Source organism: Cyphomyrmex costatus, unplaced genomic scaffold, assembly GCF_001594065.2.
Source record: "Cyphomyrmex costatus isolate MS0001 unplaced genomic scaffold, Ccosl1.0 scaffold398, whole genome shotgun sequence".
NCBI classification, from domain to species: domain Eukaryota; kingdom Metazoa; phylum Arthropoda; class Insecta; order Hymenoptera; family Formicidae; genus Cyphomyrmex; species Cyphomyrmex costatus.
This window is the reverse complement of record NW_017278185.1, coordinates 691,228-708,332: the sequence shown is the minus strand read 5'-3', so window position 1 is coordinate 708,332 and position 17,105 is coordinate 691,228. Positions and strand designations below refer to the sequence as shown.

General features: G+C 35.0%; 1 protein-coding gene across 1 annotated transcript in view; it reads right to left on the bottom strand.

The window, feature by feature from the left end:
• Positions 1–16,794, bottom strand: part of Nrx-1 (neurexin 1) — a 246,604-nt gene extending 229,810 nt beyond the window's left edge. The window contains exons 1-2 of the mRNA XM_018543777.1: positions 15,726–16,794; positions 1,549–1,599 (exon numbers count right to left, since the gene is read on the bottom strand). Coding sequence (XP_018399279.1) covers positions 1,549–1,599; positions 15,726–16,328 — 654 coding nt within the window. The 5' untranslated portion in view covers positions 16,329–16,794. The remainder of the gene's footprint in view (positions 1–1,548; positions 1,600–15,725) is intronic.
• Between the last annotated feature and the right edge of the window lie 311 nt (positions 16,795–17,105).

The following is a 17,105-nucleotide window of genomic DNA, read 5'->3' as shown; positions in this document are numbered from 1 at the left end:
ATATATATTAGAACAATACAAAGATAAAAACAAACGACGTTTCGACACTTATTGTCATCGTCTTTTAAACTGTTTCGCTTTTGGGTTCATAGCCCTTCTCATTTTACTATTATTTAATTTATTTTTTAATTTTTTTTAAACACAATTTTGTAATTCTAAAACCTGTAAAATATGCAGCAAACTGAAATATTTGTATGTCCTATGTATTACATAGAAGATAGAAGTGTAAAATAATTACTGAATCATAACGGCCGAATGTCTAAGGGCTTTCAAGTCTTATTGATAAGCGCTATAAATAGCATGTATCCAATCGAACCGTGTTCAATCGTGTGCAAAGTAACGACAAAAGTAACTGTAAATTTCGTTACCGTTACCCAAAAAATGTAACTCGTTACCGTTACAGTTACCAAAAAAAGAAAGTAACGCAGTTACCAGTAAAGTTACCAAAAAAATAACTTGTAACTGTAACTTCGTTACAAGTAACAAGTTACTTCCATTCCCTGCCAATACTATTGTAAACGTACACGTTACATTAAGCCGTGTTCTTTTTCCCTTGTCGTAGTTACGCAGTAATTAGATATATATTTGAATATTACCATATATACGAACTAACTGGCATCATACCCTGAATGTTCTGGTTGCGTCCCAAAATATTTGATTATAACCAGAAATTCTATTTACCTCCGCCAAAATTTGCTTAATCAAATACATATATCTTGTGAATTCAACCATAACTGTTTGCTCCGTACGTTTTTTTGTTTTTCGTGAATGCAATTTGTGAAATAAGTCAATAAAAATTTTCTCTAAAACTTCGACGAATATCCTACATTTTTTCGCTTTACGATTGACTCCACGACATCTTCGTTACATAATCAAATTACGTGAATCCCATTATAGCTCATCGATGCGACAGTGACTCGAAGTCTGTATGCAGACGATCGTAATTAACGGTCGTATGTACGTGGAAGCCTTGTTGTTTGTCAATGACAAATTCGGAGCTCACTTGATTGAATGTAACACAGCGCACACAACCTATTCGCGGCATATAACGGTTGTCTTACGAGATATTAAGCCATAATCCGGTCATCTCCCGCGTCGCGTAATAGAATTGGTATAGAGCGTCCTGATGAAAACAACAAAAATCGTTGTGTAACAACGCCCGGCCGAGAAGCCGATATACCGGTGGGTCCCGCGAGGCAAGCATATATTCGCTCGTGCATGAAATCTGTTTGCCGGCTTTATCGCTCGCGTAGTTTCATGGCGCAGCCATTTGAAAAATGAAAAAGAGCCCGGCGGCGTACCGAATAACTCTTTACCGCACGACAATTCTTATTGCCTCGCGCGGTCGCGCGTTTTTTTTTTTTTTTTTTGTCGTGCAACACTCGACAATTTATTAGTACGCGACGATTTTCGGTGAAGCGAGAAGATCTTATTATTCCGTCCTTTTAAACCCGTTTTAATTCTGCCGTTGTATTTGCAAATAGTAGTATTGTACGTGTCTGTCTAATATTATCGTAGATTTGTGTTGAAAAAAGTTTCATTACTCACCCTCGGCGACTTGCGTTTATTAGCGCTCTCAACACAGGGAAAACCACCGCACTGAAACACAAAATTTGTCGTGTAATTTTTTTTGCCTCTCGTTTGTCTTTTTCTAATCACGTCTAATAATGTATTAAGGAGCTCTTTAAACTCTTTGGTGTGAATCTCACTTCAGAAGGAGGCGAAATCTCACTCCGAAGAGTTTAGAGAGAAAGAAGACGATTATTGAAATAGGTAAGGAGTTGTAGAACCACGATATCTGGTATAGTTTGTGCTGCATTCTGGAGGCGAACGTCAAAATTACTTCCTCACGGTCTACTTAGACGTTAACATGGTCACTGGTCGTTATAGTATTTATTGCGCTGTCATAAAAGCTGCATTTCAGTTGCAGGTAGTAGACAGTTTTACAGTTGTTTAAATAACTCTTTAAATAATGTTGAAAAATATGTTAATATTAATTTTATAACATTCTGTACCCTTAATAAATAATAAACTAAATCTGGGTCAAATTTAATACACTTTCTTTAATACACTTTTAAGTAAATGAATAAATGATTTAGTTAAATTAAGAACATATATTGAGTATGACGACTTGTCGAAATGATTAAAAATAATTCAAATTGAGTATAATTTAATATTTTGTGAATATTGCAGTAAGTAAAATATTATCTTTGACAGCAATGTTTTATTAAAATCACTATTAACAATTTGAAGCGCCAAGACATCCAAGAAAGGATGTTCGATTTGGAAAAATTTTTACGTGGAACATTGACAGTAACTGGAAAAATTTTTATGTACAAGATACCAGAACCAGAGATAGGTAACATAGATTGGCTTTATGGTAGAATAAATTGTAGATGGCACGTAGTATAAACCGCATTCGAAGCGATAGCTTCTTCATTGCCTTTACTGTAAACGCTGCGACTTCGCAGGATGACTGATCCACACAGTCATTTGGATTTAGCGAACCACCTATCCAAGCTCTACATACTGCCGCCATTCGTGTATATCGTACACATACCTATATATACATTCGTGCTTTTTGCTGTAAAGAATCGAAGCAAATTAAACGTAAGAAAGAGAAAAATAGTAAAAATAAGAAGAACAATAACTCAGATTCTCATATTAGATGGGCGGAAGAAAAATTCATTCTTCTTATCGTTTTTATCGAACAAGAACCGTACGCGTTGCGAGTGTCGTCAGAAAAATGTACCTATTAACTTGCAGTTGCATTATGGAATTGTGCATCGTTAGATGTCAAAGGAGTAATGGTAATCCAATCCCAAAATTAAATAACATTTTTGTTATTTGTGTGTTTTTAACTTTCGCGTGTGTCAAAATGTATATCAATTTCTGTCTTTTTAGTTTTAAAGTAAACGTCTATATTAACGTTTGTGCACTTAATAATAATGAATTATTTGATTTGAGTTCAAATTTAATACATTTTCTTGATTGTTTAACTTCATTGTTTCAGTTAAATTAACGATATATTGAATAGAAACAAATGGCAACCTATAGAATTATTAAAAATAATTTCAAATTAAGTATAATTTGGTATCATGAATTCATAACAACGATGTTTGAGAGAAAGAGAATTTAACGATCGATATATAGAAATTTATATTAAATTAATATTTGTGGCTCCAAGAATAAATCCAGTACAAGTAAAATGCCTGTGTGAGTCTCTGCGATTGTTAGTGCAATAAATGATATATATTCATCAATTATATAATTCATACAAATAATTTAAATGTACTTACCAAATGAAGTTAACTGCAGACGTTTCGACTCTGAATTTGAGTCCTCTTCAGTGCGATAATTAGTGAGGTACAAGCTGGTTTGCAAATTACATATCTTATGAATATATAATTCAGGGCACTAACAACCGCGAAGGCTCACATAGGCGTTTTACTTGTACTAGGAATTCATAGTTACGGAAGTTATACACATCACGGCTATTAATTGATTCTTATATTACAAGTGTAACATTGTACGTGCATTTTTAATAACGTTATTACATTTTATATTGTTATGCGGATCATGCGTTTACAAATCAAGAGAATTCTGAACTGCAATAGAAGACTATAATATATCATATAATTCGATTCACGCTGATCCAAACCATAATTTAACATGACAAATAATGTGGATTTTTTTAATTGAATGCCTGTTCTGACTTTTATTATATACTATAAACACAGTAATAATAATTATACGCAAGCGAACGAAAATAAATCTTCTAATGGAATTTTTTTTAGAAGATATAAGTAGATAATAAATTGAGAAATATCTTTGCTATTACATGAGAAATATTTTGCGAGTTCTTGCCAGGAAGAATAATTCCGACCGTTTTATTTAAAAAATTCCATTATTGAATCATACTTTCCGCGAAACACGTTTATACGCCATTATAATCGCAAAGAAATGCTCGAAATGTCTGTGCAAAATGGTCCCACAGAACTCGGCGGTGTGGCAATAATTCGGTGCGTTCCTCATCCGGCTCGTCTGTTTATTACAGCATACGGTTTGACGATGGTAGGAAACCGCGCGCGCGGGTTTTTCAGCCCCCTCGTTACGCGGGCGGTCGAAACGAGCCGTCATTTCGAAACGCGAGAAGCTCGCGCAACCATACGCCGCGATATACCACGATACCGCAAATGCGGTTTATTATTTTATCGCGACGGGCATAAAAGTGACGAGCGCTCGTACACGATTCCTCCCCGCGTGCGTGCGACGAGCACGATGCACGCGGACAACCGGGTGAAACGATGCGAAAATATCGTCGACTGACGCGCGGCGGTCTTTTTTTTTCTTCTTTTTACGTTGGAACTTAACTCTTAACTCTTTTAACTGTCTAACTGCGGACGCCGTGTATGCAGGAGGAAGTGAGGTATTTACAGTAAAAACAAGTAGAACCTTGAGTGATTAATCGATTAAGGCTTCTTGCTGTTAGCTTGTTACATCGTTATTTCTGCTGCTCCATATGGAAATATTAAAACGAGAGCGGTATTTTGTAATTACAGTGCATTTTCATTCTACGTGTCAATAACTATGAAAAAGCTGTTTTTATATTGTAGTTAAAAAAACGATCAAGCGTTTGTATCTATACATGCGTTAAATATCACATTATGTAAAATATGTATTTTCCGTACAAATTTTCGACAACTTAATTCTGTCAAGCGCTAAATTAATCGGTTTTTATATTAAAAAAAAAAAAAAAAAACGCAAATGCTCATATCTCTGTTTAAAAGTGCGCTTCGATACGAAAACAGTTAATCGATAAAAATGTTTTCTCTCTTGTCTTAAATCTCAGAACAGCTTTAAAAAAAACAAAATACGATTCTATTTTTATACATAACCTTTTTTACATAAAACAATTGTGTTGAAAACAAACTTATGTAAATTTATATGAAATTTACTTCGGTATGCATTGTTCTGGCAAAATGCAATTTTCCTGTCAAAAATATGACCTGAGAAACTCAGAACATGTCGGGATGGTGGACGGAGTTACATGAGGGAAGGACGTGAAGGAAGGACGCTCGGTTTTGTCGATGATTTGCCGAGTGGTCGCGACGCGGAAGAATGGAATTGCTTTCCGCTTCCGGCAAAATTCCCGCCATATTCCCAGGATATGTTACTTCCGATTATATATATATATATATATATGCACCACATGTTTTTAGTTCCATCAAATAATTTAAAATAGTTGTCTTTTTAATAATTAAATGTAAAGTATGAGCATTTATGTAAAATAGAGACTGACGTTAATCAGAATTAATTAAAGAATTAAATGCCTCGAGATGTTTAAATTTTCATGAATGAAAAAGTAACCATAGAGTTCTTTAACAAAAAAAAAACAGCATCACATTACTCCTTCACACTACTCGTTTAAATTTACATTTAATTGTATCACACGAAAAATCTCGAACACGCATAAAAGTTTCAAAGGATGACAATTCAATCCTTTACCGATATCGTTCCAGTCTCCTATCCGCGAAAGATTCACGGTCGAGAAGAGTGGACAGCATTTTATCCTGTTCGCGTGATCCACCCATCGCGATGATTAAGTCGTCCCCGGAGTTTTATTCTCGAAGGACGGAAAAAAGTTTTACAACGAAGACTCGAACTCCCTCTTTCCGTCTAGGACAGAAGCATGGTTTTATCTTCGATCACGTTTCGCGCCGCGATGCGGTCTCATTTGCGCAAAGTCGAGCAGGATAATCGATACGTCTTCGTCCGTTCTCGCCACCTAAAGCCGTTGGGATGTTATTTCTCATCGCTCTCTTTGCCCTTCGTTACACGATCTTTTATTATTATGCTCGTCCAAGGCTAAGAACGATTTACGCGACACCATTTTTCTCTCATCAAGTGAATAACGATTCAAAGATAATGAAAAAAGCTAAAGACGCACTTTAAACGGTTGGATCTTATTTCACGAAGACGCGAAATTTTTTTCTCGATCCGAAACAAAAGATCGATTTACTAATTCTAGAATATAGAAATTAAAGTTATGTAACTATAAATATTTCAAATATTTCGATATTAAATAAATTGTATTTAAAACACAATTTCTTATTCTAATAGAAATTCGAATAACGGCATAAATATAAATAACATAAAAGGAATATAATCTAAATAAAAGCACATTTACTTTATTTAAAAATTTTCGAGTCAAGAAGTTAATATCATAATTTAAGCATCATAGTCCGAACATATAGAAATGTTTGACATTATATGACTTCAAAATGCACTTAATATGAAATATTTGCGGAAAATTAATGACCAACTATCGAATTATATAGACGAGATTATGTCGTTCGCTCGAATCGATTTCCGATCAACACTCCGCTTTACGTTCAATCGTTGACATTTCCCTCAACGAAAACGTCTAACAGACCAGGACATTGACATTGCATTTCAAGTTTCAAGCACAAAGGCTGTCACCGCTACTTCGTGCAGCGATTCGTTTTTAAGTGAATATATCGATCGGCTCGCGCAATTCTCTGCGTATAATAACATCCTGAATAATAATGTAAATGTCACAAATGCAAATTGCCGACGCCATAAATGCGGCCTGTGCAAACCATAAGTAATTTACAGCGTACCCGATTAATGCGAGCAGCGTCGCAATGAAACGTTTACCCGCTCGATTGGTACAACGGGCGGGGTTGGCTGTAAATCATCGAAAAGCTCGTGTCAGAGGATTTTCATTTTTGGCAGTTGACGAGAGTGGTCAGTCGTCGTTATCCCCGCTCAAAACAGAAATTAATTCAGTTTTACAACCACTCCCCTTACATTTTCGCTGGCAATCCCCCGGCCAAAACGTGTGCCCGAAACCGCCCGTTTAAATGCACGTCTGCTATTCGGGATGGACCAGTAACCGCAACCTGTGCGCGTCATAAAAGACGAAAATACTGTTTTAATTAAAGCAAAAAAAAAAATTATACACACAAGAACTCTAATTGCGCGAGTTTATTATTTGCTGAATTTGCAACTCTGCATATTTCGAGATGTGCCAATTCGATTGCGCCAAAAGGATAATGTTCTCTTATTTTCGATGTGCAAACAGACTAAATCGAACGCGTATACCACGTACAGAAAACGTGTCGGCGAATTTTTTCCACGATAATTAATCAATTGCCGAATGTGGGTCTTCTTATGAATTTCCCGTTAATTTCGAAATTAAATTCAGCACCGCAACTTAATTGTGTCATCGATTGTTCGCCATTACGTACTTGTAAATATGTAAATGCTCTCTGCCGCGGTATACCTGTTCTCGTGGCAACGGTATTAACGGCAACTGAAGTGTAGTAATTTATATGTGAAAAACGCCGAGTATAGAATGATATCGAGTCAGGGATGAAGCAAAAACGTTGACACAGATATATCAATTGTAAGAATGTGAACTGTACCCAGATTATAACCTGATAGCGCTCCGGTTATAGCATTTATTTTTACACTTCACCGTAAATAAATCAATACTCGTACAAATGATATGTCAAATTTAAATTTACGTTATCCTTGTTAAATTTTTCAACGGAAAAGATCAATAAAAATTATATATTTTTACCAAATATTATTATAAGAATACTTCAGTTAGATATTACGCCGAGAAAAATGTTTTATAATAAAAAGTACACTTATAATAATTTATTTTTTTGATATGTGATTCTAACAAAAAAGCTTCACTTTTTTGTTCACCAAAACATTTCTCTTGGTATAAGTTGTGTCGAGAAATCAGTATACACACACAATACAAGTATTATATAATCTTTACGTATTAAAACTCAGGAGGAATTTATATCGCGTATAAGTCTTTCTCCACTTGTAATTTTTCCACGCGAATATCGAAACGATAAATGATGCAGCGGTAAAATTGATAAATATGCAAAGCCGCTTATATGTTCTATGGCGACCACCGGCGGATAACTCGAGGATAAACATGCAATAAAAATTAATTAGACGCGGATCGTTACAGAGACGCAGACTTTTGCAACCGGGCAATTCCATTCATCGCTGTTTGTTCTACAATGAGAGGCTGCATGGTATTTATTCATATATACGTGCTCTCTCTCTCATTACGAGGCATCGTCTCGACCCGCGTATTCGTTATTTCTGAGAATATGTGCGCACGAATGTATCTATCCCGACGTGTATACGAAATTCGTTCAACCACCCTCATTAACGAGTTTCTCGATTAATTATCGTGGCGTGTTTCAGCTCGCTCATATACGTCTGACCAAATATCATTGCGCGCATATTACTTTAACTTGCAGTAACGAGAAACATAACCGTCAGCAAGTTTCGAACGTATCGATTTGATTGGCCTGAAATTTAAGTCTCGTAAGTCACCGTATATACAAATTTGTGCTAAATAATTATACGACAAATTAAGAGACCCTTGGAAACGTAATAACACGTTCGATAATATTTTACGCGATATTTGTCGGATATCGAAATTCGTTGGACGCTGTATTTCATATATTAAAAGAACGATTTAACGACTATCTTTTTACATCACGATTTTTGTTGCGGTATGCTTAATGTAAATTATATCGACACTGGTACAACGCGGGCGTATTTTGTCGGGAATCGTGTTTGCGAGGTGGCGGAATGTGATATCGTATCTCATTAGCTGCAAATCCGCGCATTCATTAATCGTGGTAGTCAACGTAATAAACGTTGTGTGTAGTCATTTACGTCACTCAACGCATGATTACATATGAAGAAATACGGTTGGGCGACAAAAAGTCCCCGTGATTATATGTCAAGCGAGCATAATTAATTAAGCGCAATATTTTCTATTGCTCAGACATTCGTGCCTTTCAATTTACGTTGCAATTTTGAGAATGCTAGATCGAAAAGCAAAAAGAAATAAAGATAAGTGTGATTAATAGGGCGATAAGAGATAACGTTGCTGTTATAACAACTTTTCGCTTCGACGTTGATGGATAATCGCGAATTAATCGTCATCCTAATCCAATTTTCTCTTACATTACAGTGAATAATAAAAAAACTGTTCAAATATTAAATGAGGTATTAAAGTATATACTAAAGTGTACTCGTAATATTGTATTTGCATTATTTTATACTAACGTATTATCTTTTATATTTGTGTTATAGAAGAATACTACATTTTATAAAATAATGTTATTTATTTATTATTTTATGATTATAAAAATTTGATTACTATATTTTACATTAAAAATCAAATATTTTGCTTACATATAAATAAAACGATAAAAAAAATCCGTTGAATTGCCGATATTCAATATGTCAGCAGCTTCTTGACTCGATATTTGTATATTGGAGTTTAATACAAATATTGAATATTGTCAAATGTATTGTATAAAGTGAACGAGCAGATTGAGATGCATCGAAAATATTAAATTTACTTTGTCTGAATTGTAAAAACTGTATTCTAACACACAATTCACATATTTTGCAGTCGCGCAATTGTTTAAAGAGACACTTAAAATTGAGCGTTTAAATTTTCTCGTTAATTCACAAATAATCTGAGATGAAATAATTTGTCTATAACTACTCTTCTCAAGATTATTCTAATTATTTAATATCTCTGCGAAAGTGAACTAATTTCATATTTAAGTGACAGCTAAAGTTTGTTACGTTTTCAACGAAGTATAGTAATAAATATTTTAATACTATTGCAACTTTTAAAGAAGACAGATTTATCGAAAATTAGATCAAATTTTTCTAATTATCTAATATTTACAATTATAAACATTACACAGAGCGGAATATATTCCGAGTATATTATAAATTTATATACGTAATAATAATAATAATTCATTATATAATCATTAAGCGTTTCATTGATACGTACATGCTTCATTTGCTCCGTTTGTCATGTATGTGCGATATATTATTTTCATTTAGTTAGAGAGTGCAACGGTGTGCTTTAGCCTGTCTACCCTGCAATTTGTACTATCCATCGGACTTGTCGTTTCACGTTATTATCCGATAAAGATCTATTTTGATTGCTTTCCGTTCTTTGAAAACGCAGCTATTATTAAAGCCGCCTGAGCGTATAAATGTTGGAGACATGCGTGCATTCCTTGAAATGATACAATGTTACCGCGAAACGAATTTCACAGTTTCGCTACTGCAGTATACTCCCCTTGCAAATTAATTAATTTATCTTCTCGTTTAATCCGTTTAATCACCTAAACGGCGACGAACTGTAACTGCCTCGCTTGTTCTCTCTCGGCAGCTCGAGCTCTGTAGATATATCTAAACGCTAAAGACATGCTTGTTACGTTATTAAAACATGCTTGTTAGATAGTACCAATTTATTTAAACTAATTCGAAATTTATTCAAACATTTCAATATACATTTTTTACAGCTTAATTTGAATGATTCATTCTACCCATATTATGTACACTATTGATTAAAACTTCTTTCACCTTCTTGTGAAAATATATTAATTCCACACTATACAACACCCTTGAATATAGTACACCTAATTCAATTTACATATAACTCTAAAAAAAAAATAACGTCAAACATTAAGGAATATAACGGTACCAAACAAATGTATATATATTTATTAATAAAAAAAGTATTGGAAAAAGAGACCGTTATACTGACATTTAAGGGTTAACTACACTACATTAACCCTACTATGATATAATTTGACATTAGTGACATTTGCTCGAATTCTAATCATATAAAGCGCTATAAATAATCCCTTCCACATTCTCTCTGTTTACTCAACGACTGTTTAATTCATTCTGTGTCCGATATAGTCACGGTGAAGGTGTAACAGGTACGAAATAATTGCTTCCTACGAGTAATTGCTCGCTTTTTCCACGACAGTCATTTGTAGCCCGTTGATCGCGCTTACTCCCCGTACGTCTGATAATCGCTTTCCGTGCCGCGCGTACATTACAACGTTAACGACAGAAAAATAATATTAATATGAAGCAGTTGGAGAGGCGTTTCGCGCGGGAAATGAAGATTTTCTATCGAGCGTAACTCGTTTATCTTCCATTCTTCCCTGCTCATATAATGGGAGACAATGTAAAATGGCGAGCATCGCAATGAGAGAGTTAAGAGCGGATTTCAAAGAAAGGGCCCATTGAAAAATGATAATTGGGGCTATTCTGCTATACGCATTATATATTATAAATGTAATAGAATATGAATCCGTACACTTTTGAAAATGATGAATTTGCCTGATATTGCATTCCTTTGTCAATACGATTAGCAAAATGTATCGATTAAATTTTAGATAATAATTATTCTACGTACATACGAAAGAGGAATAATTAAATAATAACGTGTTGTCCACAATTTCTTGCGCATCGATAAACTGGGTTATCTATCTACGTCGCCGTAACGTCACGTATGGATGTACAGAGGAACGATAATGTCGACCGGGTTACATCGTTGTACTGGCAATCGCATGGCGATCCTCCTGACGGATATTCTCGATTTGTCGCCTTATCTAATCGTAAGCGGATGCGCGCCTCGTAACCGCGTGTGGCCAATCGAGCAGCAAGGTGACTAAATTTACGAATACGCCTTACTTATAACTCTTAAGTGACATCGTAAAGAAACCATTAATCTTGAAAATATCGTTATTTTATCTTTTTGAAACGTCTGAATAAAGTTTACAAGTATTTCATATAATAAATAAAACTTTTAATTTGCACGACTTACTGCAATTTTGACTCTCACTAGTCCATTTATTTTATTTGAATTTATTTGACATTCTCGAAAGTTCTATTTTAGAGTTGTTTTATCTTTTTGACATTCAGTTACCTATTTTTAATCAAAACTAATAATGGAAACTAAAAATTAGTATTGCATTAATCCTTGTTTAATGCATGTTGATAAACTTTGACAGCGTTGAAAAATTTGATCCAATGGGCTCACAATTAAAGATTCAAATGTATCAGGTCTCTGCGGAAAATGATTGAAATTGAAAATTTATAGGTACTTTTCGTATAAAAATGAATATTGTATATAAAACAATTCAATAAGATCAATATCTATTTTTAACAATGTAATTTAATCATTTAAATAAAATTTTTCTTATTTTATTATGTATATAATAATTATTTTTAAAAAATATCTACTTTGTATTGAAATAATTATTGTTCCAGATTTTAGTTCGCCGCCAAAGTTTTTGTATTACTTTCACAAATACAGTGTAGAAAAATTTATAATTTTTTCATTTTGTTAAAAAGTACATATAATGTATTTTGAACCTTTTAAATAGTAAGTATTTGTAGTACTAGTCAACTTTTTCGCAAATTAGAAGTACTTTTTGTATAAATTACAAATAATTTGGGTTCTTAATTTAAATATATCAGTAAATCAAGATTATATTGCTTTAATGTGAAATTTAAAATGTATAAATTGATATACCTTCTTATTGCACAAACGGTTAAACCGTAACAACATTTATATGGATCGTAGTGTAAATATCTAATTCTATTATCACGATATGAATAAAAAGGAAACATCAATTTGTATTCCCGATATCGAGATGTTAGCTATCATTGCGAGAATAACAAGCATGTCTGACTGCTATTTGCTAAGTACAAGATTACTTTCGGAATGAGATACAAGATTCCAGGAATGCTTGGATAAAGCGGGATACATATCCGAAGAGTAGATGGAGGAATTCTTGGCAGACGGCCATTCAGAGAAATATGAACCGAGCTCGATTCTACGGTAACACGTAGTAAATTCTGTCATGAGGCGCCAGCAGACAGGCACATTGAAATGGAACGTATTGCACAGTCGAAAGAAAGAAAGGAAGTCGTTTTAATTCCCTTGGACAGGCTGAAAAATTAATATCAATATTGATATCATTATTATTATACCAAATTAAAATAACAGTAAAGAGAATTTAGTGCCAAACATTGAAATAACCATTATTTATTTCGTGGAGTTTAATTTTTAACTGGACATAGAAAGCATAATGAGCTTTACGTGATAAAAAATGAACGAACTTTCCTGAATGCATATAATATATCCAACAATTAAACGGAGCTTTGCATAAACAAGCGTTCCGCAAGCGTACGAATAAAATTCTCGGGGAGATGGAAAAAGCGTATCCGGAAGGAATTTTTACTTGGACGAACGGGTTATCCTCCTGCTAATTATCCTACGTACAAAGTCAAGATAGAAAAGGCGCGCGCTGTTATTCCGAAGATGTTGCCTCGGAACAATGAAGGGAGTATCGATCGTCGGAAGTGAACGATAAAACGGCGCGGCGCGGAAAGAAGAAAGGGTGTGGGATCTTCTTTCTCTTTTGAAATGGAACGGATTTATTTTTAGTCTCTTACGTGCACGCGATTCGCGATAGGGAAAGTCTCGATTTTATGCTGACGGAGCGCACGCATACGCGCTTTTCGCGTTAATGCGCGTCAAGAGGAATCTCTCTCGATGAACCTGACTCAGCTACCGGCCGCGCGGTGTTGCACACAGGGGCCAATGACACTCCTGGATATACAACGTGTATTGTTCTGACTACCGTGTATCGATTCTTTTATAGAAGACGACAACTTTCACGCTTCGCATTTCATATTGTACTATAACTTTAATACAGGATGCACGGACGCGACCAAAAAGGGAATGGAAAAAATATATCGCTCATTTGTGACGACGACACGACACGAGATTCAAAAAACAAAAAGTTTTCCAAAAAATAAATTTGAACATTTTGAAGTATGAAAATTTTGTAATATTAATTTTGAAATATAATTTTAGTGTAATAATTACAAAAGATAAAAATTGACATATTCTTTCTATTTTTTTTTTTTTTTTTCTTTATATTCCGTTCTTTTTCTATAAACTTTAAATTGACAAAATGTTTAGTTGTGTCATTACAGCCACTGGCAAATTTACGAGGAGGGATGGGGGCATAAGAGCCGCGCCCCTTTCTTGAAATCTTTTTAAAAAATATTTATAAAAAATATGTTATGTATTTTTTTAATCTTTTTGAAATCACAATTTCGATGTTACAAAAATATCTTTGGAATAATTTGAAAAATTCCTAGATATATAAAAAACATAGATTCTATTATATTATTCTTCTTTTGTGTTAATATAATTTTTAATAAAACTTTTTATGAATTATTCGTTTAAATAATACTTTTTTAATGTAACAATTCTAATAATAATGTAGCATTCTATCTGTTTATATCTAACCTTAAAAGAAATTTTTGCCTGCGGCAAGCTAATAGCCCCTCCTGCCTTGAAAAATTTTCACCGTTGCTTGTAGCAAATGAATAATATACAAGTAGAAACGAATGAGAAATAGAGAAATACTGAGCTTCTTTATTAAACCGGAAATAATCTGTATTTTTTATCATAGCGCAGCGATGAGAAAATGTGAATTGTAAAATACAATGGATATTGTTTAATAAATTTTATTTTAACAACTATTTAAAAAACTTGAAATATCCAACTCTATCGAAAACTCGCAATAAAAAAGTATTTTATTGATTAACATCTTTATCTTTTTTAGAAATACTACCATAATAAACATGTTATATTTAACGTGCTTATTTAATATTCGTTTAATTTCTATTTACTTTTTTTCGGAAAATTGTAAATCCATAATGTTCTCAAATGCTAATAAATTGGAAAATAATTAATAATATACAATATGATATCAATAATAGTAATTTTTAATGCAGTGTAAAACAACCCAGATGATCATTTAAAGAAAAATTAAGTGATTATTCTTAGGTTATAATATATTATTCTTTTTTTCGGAATAACAAAAGCATTTTAAACACAAAACGTCGTTTGCAACAATTAACCGCAATTCTTGAAAGAAAAATGTACCTCGATGCTTCTCAATAGAATAATTCAGATTAGAAAAACATTAGGTTGATAACTAATTTATTTCATATCGCGGATCGTAAGTTTGACAGTATTTTTGTTTTCCAATGTAAAGCTAATAGCACACAGAAAAATTTAAGTAGTAAGATGTAAGTAGTAGCTTAGATGATTGACGTTAGTTGTTGTCACTTTGACGTCAAAATAATAACAAATGACGTCAATTCACTATTTGGATACGAATCGGCCAATCAGTGAAGAACGCAAAGCATTAACGTAAGCATATAATAAATTCAAGACATTGCGTTGATTGGTTATGACTTACAGCTCAAGTTTTTCTGTGTGCCATTGACTTAATTGCGCCGATAGTAGGATGTATAGTCTATTAAATCGGACTTAAACTGTTCAGTAACTCATGACTGGCACCTTTCCAATTTACCGGCGACTTTTGATCAACGAACGACTCTTTCCCTTATTCCAGTCACGTACATTACAGTAACATCCACCTTTTCAGGAAAAAAATTAGACCGTGTGATGAATTGCGAGCGACTAGGGAAATAATAAACACAAGATACATGAAACACGACGCAATTTTGTAATAATATTAATGTTATTATCGTTTGATTAATTGTTACACAGTTTGAGACGAAATTTATAGAGCTCATCATCTGCTATGGTTAATATTGTGAATGTACCATGGAAAATTCGCAAAGCTAGCACGAACATTTACGTTTAGAATTTTATACATTTTCCGTACAATCTTTGTAAAATATTTCCCGGTTGAAACAAATCGAGAAGCTAACATCGTAATGTCGAAACAAGGCAGGTACAAAAAGAAACGGACAGTAAGTATTCTCGCGCATACCTTGACATCCCGACTCTTCATCTCCTGCCTTCTGGGCACCGTGTTCTCCCCGTCGGCATACACGAGATTCCTAATAAATCCATTGAATCTTGGCTCGAATATCACGCTAGGCAGCGCCAACAGCGTCAGCTTGCTGTTGTACCAGCTAGGCATACCGCCCACGTAGACGTCCGAGTTCCCAGCGAGCTTGCCGAACTCGAACTCCTTGCCGCGCGACGTCGAGACCGCGCCGACACCGTCCACAGTTAGGGTAGTGTTCTCGTTGCACCTGGTGATCTGTACCTTGTGCCAGTGGCCGTCGCCGAGGTCGTGGCCGACCGTGACAATCTGCGCCCCGCCGCCAAGATTGTACCTCAGTCTGAGAGCGCTCTCGACCAGTTTCACCTCGAAGAAGTCGTAAGTGCCGCCGTCGTCCGTGTAGAGCAGCAGCCCGTTACCCTGCTCGGTCTTGAATTCGAACTCGAGGGTGCCGTTCAGGCCGGCGTTCCATTTGCGAAATTGTGCGTAGCTCGTCGCGGAACCCTCCAGCAGGAAGCAGCGGGCCACCTGGCAGGCGAACAGCACCGCCAGCAGAAGCGGCGCCGGCAAAAGCGTGGGACGCATGATTCACACTCTTTGGATTAGATCTCCCGCTAGATTCTGTTCATTCGCTCAGTCGGCTCGGTTCTCTCTCGTGTGACGAAGGACGTCACGCGCTCATACTTATCTCGCGTGGGCGCTCGAAGCGTGGGTGCGTGATGCTGCTGGCCACGTTGCACCACCCGGTTGCATCCGTGAGCACGTGAGCACGCACGCGCGAATCGTGCGTGGGTTGGGGTGTGATATGCGATTTTGTGATCGTACGCGCTGCTCGTGCGTACTTGTCTATATATATATATATATATATCTCTCCTTTGCTCTCTTTTGCCGTGTAAGTTATCCTTAAAGTGCCTTCGATTGGCGGCTTCTCGAGTTCTCTCGTGAGCTCTTACCGAACAAACTTGTCGAGCGGGAAAGTCGTTTCCAATATCGTCTGGAAAAATTAATGAACTTGATAGTGATCGGACACGTTTGTTCCAAATTGCTATTTATCTTCGTTATTCAATTTCAGGATTCCTCTTTTGAGAAAGTTACAACGATAAATGCTTATATGAAAACGTTTGATAGTGATTATCCGCGTAAAATGATACCCTTTTTTAAATCTTATCTCAAATAGAATTATTTTAGTTAGCGTGAAATTCGTTCATTATTTTCATAAAAGTCGATATTTCTGGATATGTCTTCAATTTCAAGTTCAGTCTGTTAATTGGACGCATCAAGATTCGTAAATTACCTCCCGGGTTCACTCTACAACGCTGAAAAAGCAATGAGAAGATCCACAATATTTGTTTAATGCGCGTA